Source organism: Phragmites australis, chromosome 8, assembly GCF_958298935.1.
Source record: "Phragmites australis chromosome 8, lpPhrAust1.1, whole genome shotgun sequence".
Classification (NCBI taxonomy): Eukaryota; Viridiplantae; Streptophyta; class Magnoliopsida; order Poales; family Poaceae; genus Phragmites; species Phragmites australis.
The window spans coordinates 31026685-31041317 of NC_084928.1; the positions used below are offsets into that span (position 1 = coordinate 31026685).

General features: G+C 43.0%; 1 protein-coding gene and 1 long non-coding RNA gene across 3 annotated transcripts; one reads left to right on the plus strand and one right to left on the minus strand.

The window, feature by feature from the left end:
- Positions 1–1861: 1861 nt before the first annotated feature.
- On the plus strand, positions 1862–11008 carry LOC133927035 (lipoxygenase 2.1, chloroplastic-like). The gene is made up of 10 exons (XM_062373285.1): positions 1862–2322; positions 3696–3973; positions 4068–4305; positions 4487–4652; positions 8625–8815; positions 8918–9003; positions 9172–9282; positions 9463–9767; positions 9856–10122; positions 10229–11008. Exons 1-10 carry the CDS (start codon positions 1917–1919, stop codon positions 10983–10985), a joined length of 2805 nt encoding a protein of 934 aa, XP_062229269.1. The 5' UTR covers positions 1862–1916; the 3' UTR covers positions 10986–11008.
- On the minus strand, positions 4929–8607 carry LOC133927036 (uncharacterized). Of its 2 annotated transcripts, XR_009911237.1 has the most exons (5): positions 7950–8607; positions 7765–7856; positions 7393–7640; positions 5113–5293; positions 4929–5020 (listed from the first exon to the last, which is right to left on the minus strand). It is a non-coding gene; the product is annotated as an uncharacterized LOC133927036 (long non-coding RNA). The 2 variants fall into 2 exon arrangements; XR_009911236.1 differs by lacking the exons at positions 4929–5020; positions 5113–5293 and having other exon boundaries at positions 7135–7640.
- Positions 11009–14633: the final 3625 nt, after the last annotated feature.

Consider the following 14633-nt stretch of genomic DNA (forward strand, 5'->3'; position numbering starts at 1 on the left):
AACAATAATTTAAAACAAATAGGAGCATATAAGACGTTATTATAGAGCGAGGGGTCAAAACAACTAATCTAACAATGAACGTACCGTCCATAATCCTAAATAGCCAATCCAACCTCTGCCCATTCGAGCCTGTGCCCACATCCACACAGACCTTATCCACATACACAAGCCATTTTGGGCGGCCCATGTGCAACTTAACAGAAGCACGCGGGAAATGAATCAACATCCAGGTCAGGAACTCCGTACCACTGTTTGGCACTGTAGCGAGAATTTGCCGCTCGCCTGGCTCTACAGTGTTGCTGCGAGCAGTATTTTGGAGCTGGTTGACGGCAAATTTGGATTTAAGAGGAGAAGAAAAGTAATACAAGATAAGATATAAGGTATCTGTTGAAGATGAAAAAATAAAATATGCTGTAATATTAATAGATGATGCTATAATAATATTATAGGAGATAAATTTTTAAAATTTCTATTAAAGATAACCTCAGTACGGCTTTCCTGGGGGCTTCCACATCCACAATTATGAACAGGCCCTTATCAAATGCAGTCCGTTAGTGTGCCAGCCAGCAGGCATGCATTAACGAAGCATTTGGCCGCGGCGTGGATGTGAAAATAAACTAACATGGGCATCAGAGCACCGACACGTGGGCTCATCAAGTTATTGGTGCTGAACCAAGCAAGGGCCTCGCGTGCATGGGCACGCCAACTTTTGACATGGCGCGCTGGACGTTGAACCAAACTTGCCCTAATCAATCCGCATAATCATAATGCACGTATACGTACGTCAGGTCATCACCGAAGACGATGAACACCGGCAGTAGGCTGCACACGATATATTTAGTTTGATTGGCGTGCTTACGTTGCGTCTGTTTTTATTTTACTATATTAGCTAGGTTCATAATTATTGTGCATTTCAATTTTTATTTATGAATTTATCAATATTTAACACATTCAATTAATTATAAAGAAAACAGTAGTACTTTTATACATGCACATAGTTTTAACATGTAAATAAAAGTAATACTAAAAAAAATTTGTTTCATATTTTTTTAGTTTTAGATATTTTTCTATGCGTTTTTAGATTTTTCAGCCAATTTATTATATAACTAATATTTATTTTGATATTTTCCTAAAATTTTCTAAAAAATAAAAATTTAATATGTATGTATACATGTATATATACATATACATATATAACCAATACGAGACCTACTGCTACAGTAAACTACAGTAGCAGAGGGCCTATCAGGGCACGGATTCTTGGCTGGATAGTATATTTACTTGATATACTTAGCGAAGATCATTAATACTGTACAACGGTAGTCAAACTCATACTCATATGAAGTTTGACCAACTTTTTCTGTTGCGGTCGGAAATGTGCTCTAATCCTCCATAGTAAGTTTCACAAAATGGTCTAAAATGATAACTACGGGTGGTAGGTTCTAAGTTGTTCAATGCGTAAAAGGACGTACTTGTAATAATCTCGTGCAATGCACCGGCACTCTGCTAACTATATAATAATAAAGAGGTATGCTATCTGTTTAAGTTTTGACTACAATCATTTCCGTGTGATTGATCTACGTAGAACGCGCGGATAAACAATTAATGTGGACATTGTTACACAATATTTTCTTCGAGTAACTTGAGAATTTCCGTAGAGGCCGTTAGTAGTGTATGTGCACACATATCTTTCCGTTTTATATGAAGTGACGAGTATTCCAGAATTTCCGCATGCGTCATGCGTACGTGGATATGGAGATACACTAGCACGCGTAGAGTCGTTCCATCTACAGGACCTGACCCGTCTTCTCTATAAATTGGGCACCCGGTGAACGCTGTTTCTTCATACATCTATATCCATTACCCTTCCTTGCCTAAGTTGTATAGCCAAGTAGTAGTAAACACGTTAAGCCATAATGCTAACGGCCACGCAGCTTCTAGGGTCAGTAGTGCTCTCCCCGAGCAATGGCCCTTCTTCCTTCACCAGCACAGTATCGTCAAGCCGAAGGACGGCGGCGCCTTGCCGGGGACGGAGCAGCACTCGCCGTACCGTCTCCAAAGTAAGCTGCAGCAGCGACACCTTGACCGAGGCCAATGGGCAAGCCGTACGCACGCAGCCGGTCGACGACACCGGCTTCAGCACGACGCTGCAGCACCATCACCAGCACCAGCACCCGCACCCGCCCCCGCACGAGAAGACGATCACGATGAAGGCCACGGTGACGGTGCACACGAATAAAGATGCGGATCGCGATACGCTGATGGACCTGTGGCATAAAGAATGGCTACTTCTTGAGCTCGCCAGCTCGGAGTTGAATCCAAGTTAGAAGCTCCCTTCTACTACTTTGTTCACTTTCGTAACCCTTTTTTTTTTCAGAACACGTCTGGACGTGTTATTTCATTAAGAGGAGAAACGGCAGAGTTACAGAAAAACAGCACGTGCTGCTCACTGTCCGGCACGGCAAGAGCCGAGAAACGGAACAACTAGCAAGGAAAATACCTAAACAGCCGGCACATACAAAGCCTAGTATATACAGTAAATTTCGAACCCGCAGTTGAGTTGTGAGGGTGTGACTTTATCCATTAATATTCAAATCGTAGTGTGCACGTTTTACACATACAATAGTATTTTCAGTAAAAATATTTGTATGCGCTCATGGGTATATTAGTGTAGTGTGTATGTATGTGCATCAACCATGTCATTGCTAACGGGAAAAATTTAAAGCTAGGTAGGGATGCATGTACCGACATATGACTAAAGAATATCTTTACATACTGGATTAGCTAACAAGCCTTATTGTTACAAAGGGAAAAGTCTCGTTTCAAAATAAAAAGGTAATATTTTGCTCACTCAAAGCATTTGATTAATGTATCTAGTTAACCACTATTTTTCCCCGTCTCGCTTTAGCCTCCGCCCGAACTGTTAAAATTGGATCATTTCATTCCGTAAGAATGTTTGTCCTTTTGTTGCTCCTTATACAAGTCTACTGAAAGGATCAGCACAGTCACCCAAATCTTTTGCATATTTTGCTAAAAGTTTTCGAATTGCCTTGATAAATTTGATAGTTCAATTTTATTCTCGTGAAGTAACATTAATTCCTATAATTGAAAACATAACTTTATCCCTTATACAATGATCACATAATCGCAAACAAAAAACTGATTATATTAATCTACACCGTTATACGAGAGAGCAATTGCAGTTTTAGCTCTAGATAATTCGAGGAATGCATGAACTTTCAGTAAAAAAATAGAGGACTGCATGAGCTAAGGTTCGATGCTAATGACGCAGTTTTAACGGAAAATATTTCTATCAAAACCAAATGGAGGAGCCTACTCCCTCCGATTCTTTTTTTTATTTGATGTTTTTATCTTTTGCAGTCTCCCAAACGTGTTTTGGCCGCTACTTCCATAATTTTGCATCAAGAAACAATAATAAGATTATACTTTTATGAAAGCGTTCTCAAAGAAAGTTATATAACTTTAATTTTTCTAATCTTGATATTTTTTTAACATATTAATGGTTAAACTTTAGAAAGGTTGACGGAACGGATTCTATGATGTCAAAACTAGGGAGTATAATTAAGTATATATAACTGCAAATCAGTGCAACACACTCGAATCCATTTTTCAAAGAAAAGCAGCGCGGCATAACTATTACGGTGGGCTCTGACTCGAATATCTCTTCTCTGCAGAAACGGGGCAGGAGAGGGAGCGAGTATCCTGCCACGCCAGGCACTCGTGCAAGCACGACGACGAGTTTGACATGTACGAGGCCACCTTCACCGTGCCGGCCTCGTTCGGCCCCGTCGGCGCCGTGCGCGTCCAGAACGGCTACGACCGCGAGATGTTACTCGGGGACATCAAGGTCTTCCACGACGGCAAGGAGTCATCCGCCGTCACCTTCCACGGCAACTCCTGGATCCACTCCTCGGTCCAGGACCCCCGAATGCGCACTTTCTTCCCTCTCAAGGTCGGTCCTTCGCGAACACGCAGTAACTAAAATGCTAAATTTAGCTGCAGCGTTTGACACGGTTCGTTTCGCGCGGCGGCCGGCCGGGCTGCAGTCCTACCTCCCGTCGCAGACGCCCAAGGGCGTGGAGCAGCTGCGCAGGGACGAGCTGGAGGCCATCCGCGGGACCGGCTACCACGTGCGCGAGGAATTCGAGCGCATCTACGACTACGACGTGTACAACGACCTCGGCGACCCCGACCACGACCTCGCCACCAAGCGGCCGGTGCTCGGCGGCAAGGAACACCCCTACCCGCGACGCTGCCGCACGGGCCGCGCTCGCAGCAAGAAAGGTGCGTACGCGAATTAATTAGGACACATGCCCCGAACTGTATATAGTTTGATTAATGGTTAGCCAAAATTTATGAAATCTGACTTTTTAAAATCCTAATATGTCGTATATTTTGACATTGAGGGAGCAGTACTGTATTGTTTATGTACATGGGTTTTTTTCGTGCGCATGCATGCATGAAGACCCGTTGTCGGAGGTGCGGGCCAATGAGCGGATTTACGTGCCCCGGGACGAGGCGTTCACGGAGCGCAAGGAGGGGGCGTTCCAAGCCAAGTATACGTTGTCGGCGCTGCACGCGTATTGCACCAAGACGAGGACGTCGGAGCACAAGAACCTGAGCTTCCCCTCGTTGGCGGCGATCGACGCGCAGGGCCGGTCCTGACATTTCGGTGGCCCGGGACGAGATTAAAAATGAGGCCCCATTAAATATAAATTTTGAAATATTTATACAGTACAGTAGCTCAAAACAATAATGTTATATTATATATATCAAAAAAATAACAGTTACATGCATCATATAAAAAAATAGCATACCCCAATACATAATAACATAAACAGATAAAATAAGATACAGACGAGACATATGAGTATATGATTATATGAGAAGGTAAAATAAAAATATACTTCTGAGTCAAGTCTCCTTATTTTTTAGCACCAAGATTAGCAATCACGACTCCATCATCCAACTTGAAAATACAAGACAGGTTATCATAGATCTAAAACAAATATAAGAATATGATTATACATGTTAGAGACAATAAATGTATCTAAACTTACAAAGTAAAATAACATATGAATGTAATTTTACATGTGGAGATCATCTAAAACAATTTCTTCTAACATTTACAGAAGCGAAGTCACTAATGATGGTATTAATATCAATTTCATCTAGCAAATTCTTCTCAATACATAAGGTCGCCAAACCAGTTAGCCTTTCTTGAGACATTACTGACCTCAAATAGTTCTTCAATAACTTCAACTTTGAAAAGCTTCTTTCAGCCGATGCCACAGTCACAGGTATAGTAAATAAGATTCGATAAGCAATACAAACATTAGGATAGCAGTCCACTTCTCTAACAAATTCAAAAACCTCCATAGCAGACATTGTTCTATCCGGCAAAGTCAATTGCATAACCCTTAATTCAGATATTAGATCATTTAACTCCACATCAGATGAACCATGTAGATAGAAAGTTTTTGCAAATTTAGTGCAGCAATCTGTTAGTTCAATATTATTCAGTGACTTCAAGACGTTTGAACTCAGTAAAAACCCGAATATACCTTGAAACACTTGGAGTCCTTCAAATCTATTTTTCAATGAAGTTATTGCCATATCAACCATGACCAAAAAGTAATTAACTTCGAAGGCCTTCTCAGCTTGCAGTATTTCTTCATTGCAATCAATTTCATCAAATTGTTTCTTCCTAAGAGCCCGACGTTTTACTGGAAACGATGGTTCAACACCCATTTCTGATGCAAGGTCTTTGGCAATGTTCAAACTAGATGCATACCCTTCATTTCTATACTGCTCAAAGTATTGAATCATACCTTCAATTTGGTGCAAGGCAGAGTCGATGCATATGGATGATGATTGCAACTTCTTGCTCACAGTATTTACAGCAAATAAAATGTCATACCAAATAACCATACCAAGTATAAACTCAAAGCTACCAAGAACATCGAATAAATTTTTTGCATCACTCTTGTCCTTGGGTTCGGTATCACAAGCTTGATGTAACTCAAACAAAGCTGACCTTACATGAGAAGCTTGATATCTAATTGCTTTAACACTGTTGATTCGACTCTCCCAACGGGTATTGCTCAATGATTTCACAGTTAAACTTGGAACATGGTCAAGCAAAACTTTCCATCTTTTGGTAGAACCAGAAAATAATACATATATTCGTTGCACAATACCGAAAAATGTAATAGCTTTAACACATGATTTTGCCATGTCACAAAGAGTGAGATTAAGACTGTGGCAAGCACATGGCATATACAAAGCTCTTGGATTGATATCAAGCAATCTTTTTTGTACCCCCTGGTGTTTTCCTTTCATATTTGAACCGTTGTCGTAACCTTGACCCCTTATATCACCAATATTAAGACCAAATGACTTCATAGACTCAAGCAGTATATTAAAAAGCCCCAAACCAGATGTGTCATCCACCTTCAAGAACCCCAGAAAGTACTCCTTAATTTTTGTTTTTCTCTTAGACATATTAACACATCGAACTATCAAAGTCATTTGTTCTTCATGACTCACATCAGGAGTACAGTCAAGGATAATGGAGAAATATTTGGCCTCTTTGACAATCTTTAAGATAGTATTTGTAACATTGGAAGCCAAAAGAGAAATCAACTCATTCTGAATTTTGTGACTGAGATAATGATAATGAATTTCATTATTTTCAATACGCCTAAGGTGGTCTTGCATTACCAAATCAAATTCTGCAATCATCTCAACACAAGCTAAGAAATTACCATTGTTATCATTGTAAAGCTGCTCACTGGATCCTCTAAAAGCCAAATTTCGTTTACCAAGATATTTCACAATGGCAACTATTCGAAACAAAACTTGCTTCAACCGTTCTTTCTCCTTTGTGATTTCTTGTTGGAAATCTTTGTCAATTGTTTCATTTTTGCTCAATCTAGTACTTAATTCATTCCAAGAGTTCATGCTAGTAATATGCTCAACACTAGTTTCATGTTCTTTGAGCCTTTCACTGAGATGCCTCCAATCTCTAAATCCATTATCTCCTAATGAACTCTTGCTATTGTTAGATTTGAAAATCTTACAACAAAAGCAAAACACTTTGTCAACATGCTTAGAATAAACCAACCATTTTCTGTCATGTACCTCTCCATTGCTCATTTTTCTAGAATAATGAGCATACGAAAAATGTCTTGAGTTACCATCTAAAGGGAATTTAAGATTTTCTTCTCTTATAGGTCCCTTCTCAACTAATACGTCCCTTGCTTTGTTATCAAGATTACCCCAATTTCTTGGATCATAGATATCCATAGGAAAAAACGGTTGTTCATCAACACTAGCGAATGAATTAAATATATGCTCATGATCACTCACATTATTATCATCCTCCTTGGTACCAATATTTTCTTCTGTAGGGCATTGGTCTTCTGAATTCCCATTAGATTGTTCCTCCACAACAACTATCGCCAACTCGTTCGGGTTCTTTGAACTGCTCGTATTACTCTTAAAAAATTTGTCAATGGCTCCCTTTTGTGATTCCACTAACTCATCAACTCGTTTCCTTTTTTTCCTTTTTTCGCTACCAGATGCATGCTTTCTAGAAGACATGATTCAAGAATATGCTGCAAATTAAAAAAATACATTAGGGGTTAAAGTACTAAAAAGATCACCAATGTCAGGAGTTATGTATACTTTAGTAATTGATCGTGGATTCACGGACAAAACGACTGTCAGACTCACACTCACCGCAGTCCGCAGACGGTTCACGAATAAATTTTTCCAATCCACCGCAGACGGCAATGAGCCAGCGACCGGCGACGGAGTACACTCTAATATATCTAGACATAAATGATACATATGTTTAGAATCAAATAATGCAGAAGATGTAAAATTTAGTAGTTAATTAACTAAAATTTTATTTTTCCTCGTACCTGAGCAATTCGCCCAATCGGCAAACGGCAATCTTCCCCGGAGACAGAGGCACAGAGCAACAAAATCTCGGAGGCTCGGACGGACTCAGGTCTCAGGATTCTCGGTCTCGCCGTGACGCGGTCCACGCGGAGTCTCGGTCTCGCCGACGGCCGACACGGTCACACGAAGTCAGGACTCACGATTTCACGAATCACGAAGACACGAACACCGGAACACGCCGTCTCGTCGAGACGTCGTCGCGTCGACCCGACGACCCGTCCGCCCGTTCGGCCAATCGGCGTCGGCCGTTCGGCCCGTTCCCGTACTCGGGTGTCGGGTCTGGCCTCTGGGCGTCTCGGCGTCTCCGCCACTCCGCCAGGCGCCAGACGCCAGTCGGCCGTCTGCCCGTCTACGTGACTCCGTCTGACCGTCTCCCTCTCGGCTCTCGCGCTCGGCGCTTCGGCAGTTCGGCCGTTCGGCACTTCGGCGGACGGCGGCTCGCGTTCGTGTCCTCGCGTCCTCGCCGACTCCGCAGACCGCAGACCGCAGGGCGCAGCCGCGCAGGGAGATGGACGGCCAGACGGGTCACGGGTGCGTCAGCTTTTGGCCTGCGGCGGCTGGGCTCATAAATGGGCCCCTGGATTGTGGGGGCCCAGGGCGGCTGCCCCGCTCGCCCCCCCCCCCCCCCCCCCCAGGGCCGGGCCTGTCGACGCGCTGTTCGAGGAAGGCTCTAAGAACCAGCCGAAGGAGGTCGAGGGGAGCTTGCTGGGCAGCTTAATCTCCCAGCTTGAGAAGGAGCTAACCAACGTCCTCAAGGGCGAAACTGAGGAATTCGTGAAGGATCTACGCAAAATCTTCAAGTTCGAAACGCCGGAAGTTCACGACAGTACGTAGAGATCGCCATGCCCAGACTCCCCATAGATATATACCCTCTGTACACCTGATTAGTTATAAGAGATTTACGAGTGCATACATGTTGAAATTGCAGAGGACAAGTTTGCATGGTTCAGAGACGAGGAGTTCGCGCGACAAACTCTTGCAGGGATGAACCCACTGAGCATCGAGCTAGTCACGGCACGTTCTTGGCTCAGTACACTAGATTCAAATTGGATTAATTCATTCATTATTCAACTGGTTTATTTTTTTTGGTCATTCTTTCTCCCAAGAAACATTACTGTATGTCGTACATCATTCATTGTTCAACACCGTCATCACCGTGTTACCATGCATGAAAATATGCAGAAGTTCCCTATTGTCAGCAAGCTCGACGAGGGAACCTACGGCCGCGGGGATTCTCTTATCACCAAAGAGCTGATAGAAGAGCAGATAAACAGGGTCATGACAGCAGAGGAGGTGAGAAAATTAAAACGAAGAAGCATGCTTTTTCTTTAAAATAAAATAAAAGATAAATGAACAAGCATCTTTATCATTAGATATATACTGTCGCTAGATATCTGTACATATTAACAGCTGAGGAGTAATAATACAGTATGGCATGTACCAACTGTCCCTTGTTGATTGAAAATTGTACAGGCCGTTAAGAACAAGAAGCTGTTCATGCTGGACTACCACGACATGCTCCTGCCTTACGTGAACACGGTGCGCAAGCTGAACGACACGACCCTGTACGGCTCGCGAACGCTCTTCTTCCTGACCGAGGACGAAACGCTCCGGCCAATCGCTATCGAGCTGACGAGGCCCAAGTCCCCGACCAAGCCGCAGTGGCGCCAGGTGTTCACGCCGGGGTCGGACTGCGTCACCGGATCCTGGCTGTGGCAGCTCGCCAAGGTCCATGTCCTAGCTCATGACACCGGCTACCACCAGCTTGTTAGCCACTGGTAATTAAGTTGCATTGCATGGCAGTGCGCACATATATCGAATAAGTTTATATAATATACAGCTCATGCATGCGGTTATTTCTGTCAGGTTGAGGACGCACTGCTGCGTTGAGCCGTACATCATCGCGGCGAACCGTCAGCTGAGCCAGATGCACCCCATATACCGGCTGCTGCACCCGCACTTCCGGTTCACGATGGCGATCAACGCCCTGGCGCGCGAGTTACTCATCTGCGCGGATGGATTCATCGAGAGCAGCTTCGCGCCGGGGAAGTACTGCATGGAGCTCAGCTCAGCGGTTTACGACAAGTTCTGGCAGTTCGACATGGAGGCCCTGCCGGCCGATCTGATCCGAAGGTAATGGCAATTGAACTCAGATGGAGACCATTCTTGTTGGTAAATAGTAGCAATTGACACTTGACAATCACCTAATGATTCCCTTAATTCTCTGCTCGAAATTAAGGGGCATGGCGGCACAAGGAAAGGATGGCAATCTGGAGCTGAGCATAAAGGACTACCCGTACGCCAACGACGGTCTGCTAGTGTGGGATTCCATCAAGGAGTGGGCGTCAGACTACGTGAAGCATTACTCCCGGTACACGGAAGATATCAAGGACGATACGGAGCTCCAGCACTGGTGGGGAGAGGTGATTGAGAAAGGCCATGCCGACAAGAAGCACGAGAAGTGGTGGCCAAAGCTAGACAGCCACGAGAGCCTGGTCCAGGTCCTCACCACCATCATGTGGGTCACCTCGGGCCACCACGCAGCGGTGAACTTCGGCCAGTACCCCTTCGCCGGGTACTTCCCGAACCGCCCGACCATCGCCCGGAGGAACATGCCGCCGGATATGGGCCTCGAGGACATGAGCGCTTTCGTGGAGGATCCGGAGAAGGTGCTGCTGGACACGTTCCCGTCCCAGTACCAGAGCACCCTCGTGCTGCCGGTGCTGGACGTCCTGTCGTCGCACTCGTCGGGCGAGGAGTACATGGGCACGCACGCCGAGCGGGCGTGGCTCGCGGATGAGAATATCAAGTCGGCCTTCGAGCAGTTCCAAGGGAGGATGGCTGAGATCGCGGGGAGGATCGACGAGAGGAACAAGGACCCGACGCGGAAGAACCGGTACGGCGCCGGCGTGGTGCCGTATGTGCTGCTCAAGCCGTCCCACGACGATCCCAAAACGGTGATGGAAATGGGCATCCCGTACAGCATCTCCATTTGAGCTGCGCAGATGGGCCATGTCTAGTTGGCCGTTTATACTAGTTGCGCTCGTAATAATGCAAAATTCGATGATCTGGTGTGCTCAACCTGCCATGCATCACAAAATAAAAGAACCTGGCATCTATCTGCCACTGTTTCCTTCGAACTTGGGCTCCAGATTTTCGAAAGCACGTCACACTCACTTGCGAGTCAGTAATTAACCACACTTGTTTCTCTGGAGACGTGCCGGTAACCACACACTTGTGCCTACCACTCACAACTTCCGCCGAACCAACAGGCCGAGTCGAGCTCGATCCGGCCGGCTCCGCTCGATCCGATTCCCCGCCCGCGTCACACGGCCTGGGCGCAACCCGGCAACCGCGAGATGGACGATGGCATCATCTAACTCAGCAACCCGCGTCAGCGTCAGGATCAGGCACGCCGAGTTCGCACCGCGCGGCAGGCTTAGGCCCGCCGCAGCCCCTGCCTCAATTTTCACCGCTCCGTTTCCTGCGTCGCTCGCGCTGCCTGGACCGCTCCCAATCGCATTGCATGTCCTCCCGCCTGGGCGCCAACGCGGGCGCGGTGCCTCCTGCCGCCGTCTCCACTGGACCGGCGCGGCGAAATGCTAGACCCACGTACGTGGAATTTTTATTTTTTATATATTTTTTTAATATTTACAAAATTACACGATCGTTCCAATAAATTATAAGAATAGACTACCATCAGTTCATTAGATGAGATAAAAATCTCATCCGGCCTCGTCGAACAGAAAATTAAAAAATAAAAAAATACGGCCAGGCCACGTCTAGCCCAGTAAACGGGCAAGGACCGTAATAATTTAAGTTGTTGTAATAATTTAAGTTTGGTATAATAAAGGCTCCCACAAGCTTTAAGTTGTTGATTAAATTTTGGCTATGATCTGAATAGCTTTTGTAGACAGTCATAATAGTAAGGAGCTTACCTATTATTCTTAGAATTATACTTACATCCTATCATGTGCTATATATCCGTATCAATTGTTTTAGTCCAACTATAAGTTAGATATTGAATTCGGATCCTTTCAGTTGTTTTATTTTCATTTTGTTTAGCTTTGTCATTTTTCTGTTATTTATGTAAATTATAGGTATAAGTTACCCCTATCATACATTGTAAACTTGTCATTTATTAATCCATATTAGTTATCGTTCATGATTATACTTTCTAAATATATGTATATTAGGTATATATCTTAACTATCTATCAGTTTATATCATATTGCACCGATGATATCTTAGTAAACTTACCCTATGTTATTTAGTGCAATTTTGTATGATAATTTTTTAGTGAACTTACCACTTGATTGTGTAGCGTTTGGATGAATTTGTGCATGTTTGAATTCAAATTGAATTAAAAAGATAATATCATATAAAATGATAAAAATGCATATAAATAGAGCATTACAAAGGAACTCACTTTTTCACTGAATAACTTAGGGTTAGAAATATTTTTATAAATTATTACATCCTTATTTCGAGAATTTATTTGAGGCAATAAAAATTCCTAGAAGTTATAAAATAGGCTTTTTTGGAGAATTTTAATTAAATATTGGCTTAGAATTTTTGGATCAAACCAATTAAAATGGGTTGCTAGTGAGCTCTAGTTTGCTCATAAAAATGTTTAGAATTTTTGGACCACTTGTGTACTCCCGGATGAGTTAAATGAAAAAATAAATAGATACTACCAACACAACACAAGAGACGTGATGCGGGGATGACCGATCTTCCGTAGGTAATATGATAAGTCGATTTGGTTGAGCTTCGACGTTAATGATCCAAAGGCTCCGATTAGAACAGATCAATAACCCTCGCAATCACTACACCACTACTCCGTGTTTATCAACCGTGCCAAGACGCGGTTGACCTCGCTAAGAAGACTTTTCCTGCTAGTGAATTAAGAACACAAGCAAGAACAGGTAGATACAATCTGAATATTACTGATTAACAATGAAGTACTCGAGTTGGGGTTCAACAAACCGATAAACGGCAAAACTGTCTAAAACAGAATAATCTAAACTAAACCTGAGCCTAAACTATGACGACTACTGTATATTTTTAGGGGGACGTGAGGAGGTCGACCTAGAGTTGTGTAGCTATGGAAAGGGGCGTACACAACCTGGACTCCAACCCTGACATGATTACAAGATTTAACTAGGTCCAAAACGGTGACACAATACCTTATTTATTTGATCCTGACTAAACTATAAGGAATATTTGATTGAGCTCATATCCATTAGAAAGGGCCCATCGTAAGCTTTCCAGAATGTTCAAGATCGCCTAAAACAGACTTTGTATGAGTGAGTTATGCCTGTTTTACTGGCGTGCTATCCTGAGACTCGACCATGACTTCGACCACAACCACGACTAGAGCTCAGCCTCGAGTCCGTGTAAACTTGGCCTTCGAGGGGGTGACGTTCAGGTAAGGTTATGGTGCTTCTTTCACGTTTCTAAGCAATAAAATATCACAAAAATTTAGTAGTAATCCATCCAAAGAAGCATGAACAACGAGAAACGAGTTCACATGATAGTCTAATTGTCGTGCACGTGCTCTTGTAATTAGACCTTATATGGTTTGAAGATTATTGACGGTATTGATCATATCCGAAGGAGCCATGAGCTCATCATCCTTCTCCTCTTGAATTGGAGTCGTCCTCGACTCAAGCTCTTCTTCTTCTCCTAAGTAGGGCTTTAAATCTGAAATGTTAAATGTGGGACTAACTCCAAAATCTACATGTAGGTCCAATTTATATGCATTTTTATTAATTTTCTCAATTATTTTAAATGGTTCATCAGCTCTGGACATCAACTTTGATGTTCTTAGTTCTAGAAACATATCCTTCCTCAAATGCAACCAAACTAAAGCACCCGATTCAAATTTTATTTCCTTCCTACCTTTACTTCTAGCAATCTTATACTTTTCAGTCATGCTCTTTATATTCTTTTTAGTTGCTTTATGCAACTTAAGTATAAATTCAACACATTTCTTAGCATCTAAATTAAGTCTTTCAAAAGTAGGAAAAGATAGTAAATCAATAGGACTACAGGGATTAAATCCATACACTACTTGGAACGGACTTACCTTGATGGTGGAGTGTACCGATCTATTGTAAGCAAAGTTAATATGCAATAAACACTCTTCCCACATCCTCAAATTTTTCTTTAGAACAACCCGTAACATGGTCGATAATGTACGGTTGATAATCTCTATTTGACCATCGGTCTGGGAATGACACGTAGTAGAAAATAGCAACATTGTCCCCAATTTAATCCAAAGTGATCTCCAAAAGTGACTCAAAAACTTTGTGTCACGATCCGAGATGATAGTATTAGGCACTCCATGTAGTCAAACGATTTCACTGAAAAACAAATCAGCTATGTTTATATCATCATCCCTCTTATGATAAGGTATAAAATATGTCATTTTAGAAAATTGATTCACAACTATAAATATGTTATCCCTCTCCCTCATTATCATAGGCAGTCCAAAAATAAATTCTATAATAATATCCTCCCATGATGCACCAAGAACAGGAAGATACATATAAAGGCCATATGGATTTAAGTGAGAATGAGCTTTGTTGCAAGTAGTACAATGTAAAACGTAGCCTTCGACGTCACGTCTCATCTTTGGC

Bases quoted from the DNA above. Each gene is read 5' to 3' on its own strand.
- LOC133927035 (XM_062373285.1), top strand. From the start codon at position 1,917: ATGCTAACGGCCACGCAGCTTCTAGGGTCAGTAGTGCTCTCCCCGAGC. The intron at 9,004-9,171 runs GCACGTTCTTGG...GAAAATATGCAG, and splicing joins TGAGCATCGAGCTAGTCACG to AAGTTCCCTATTGTCAGCAA. The intron at 10,123-10,228 runs GTAATGGCAATT...CTCGAAATTAAG, and splicing joins CCGGCCGATCTGATCCGAAG to GGGCATGGCGGCACAAGGAA.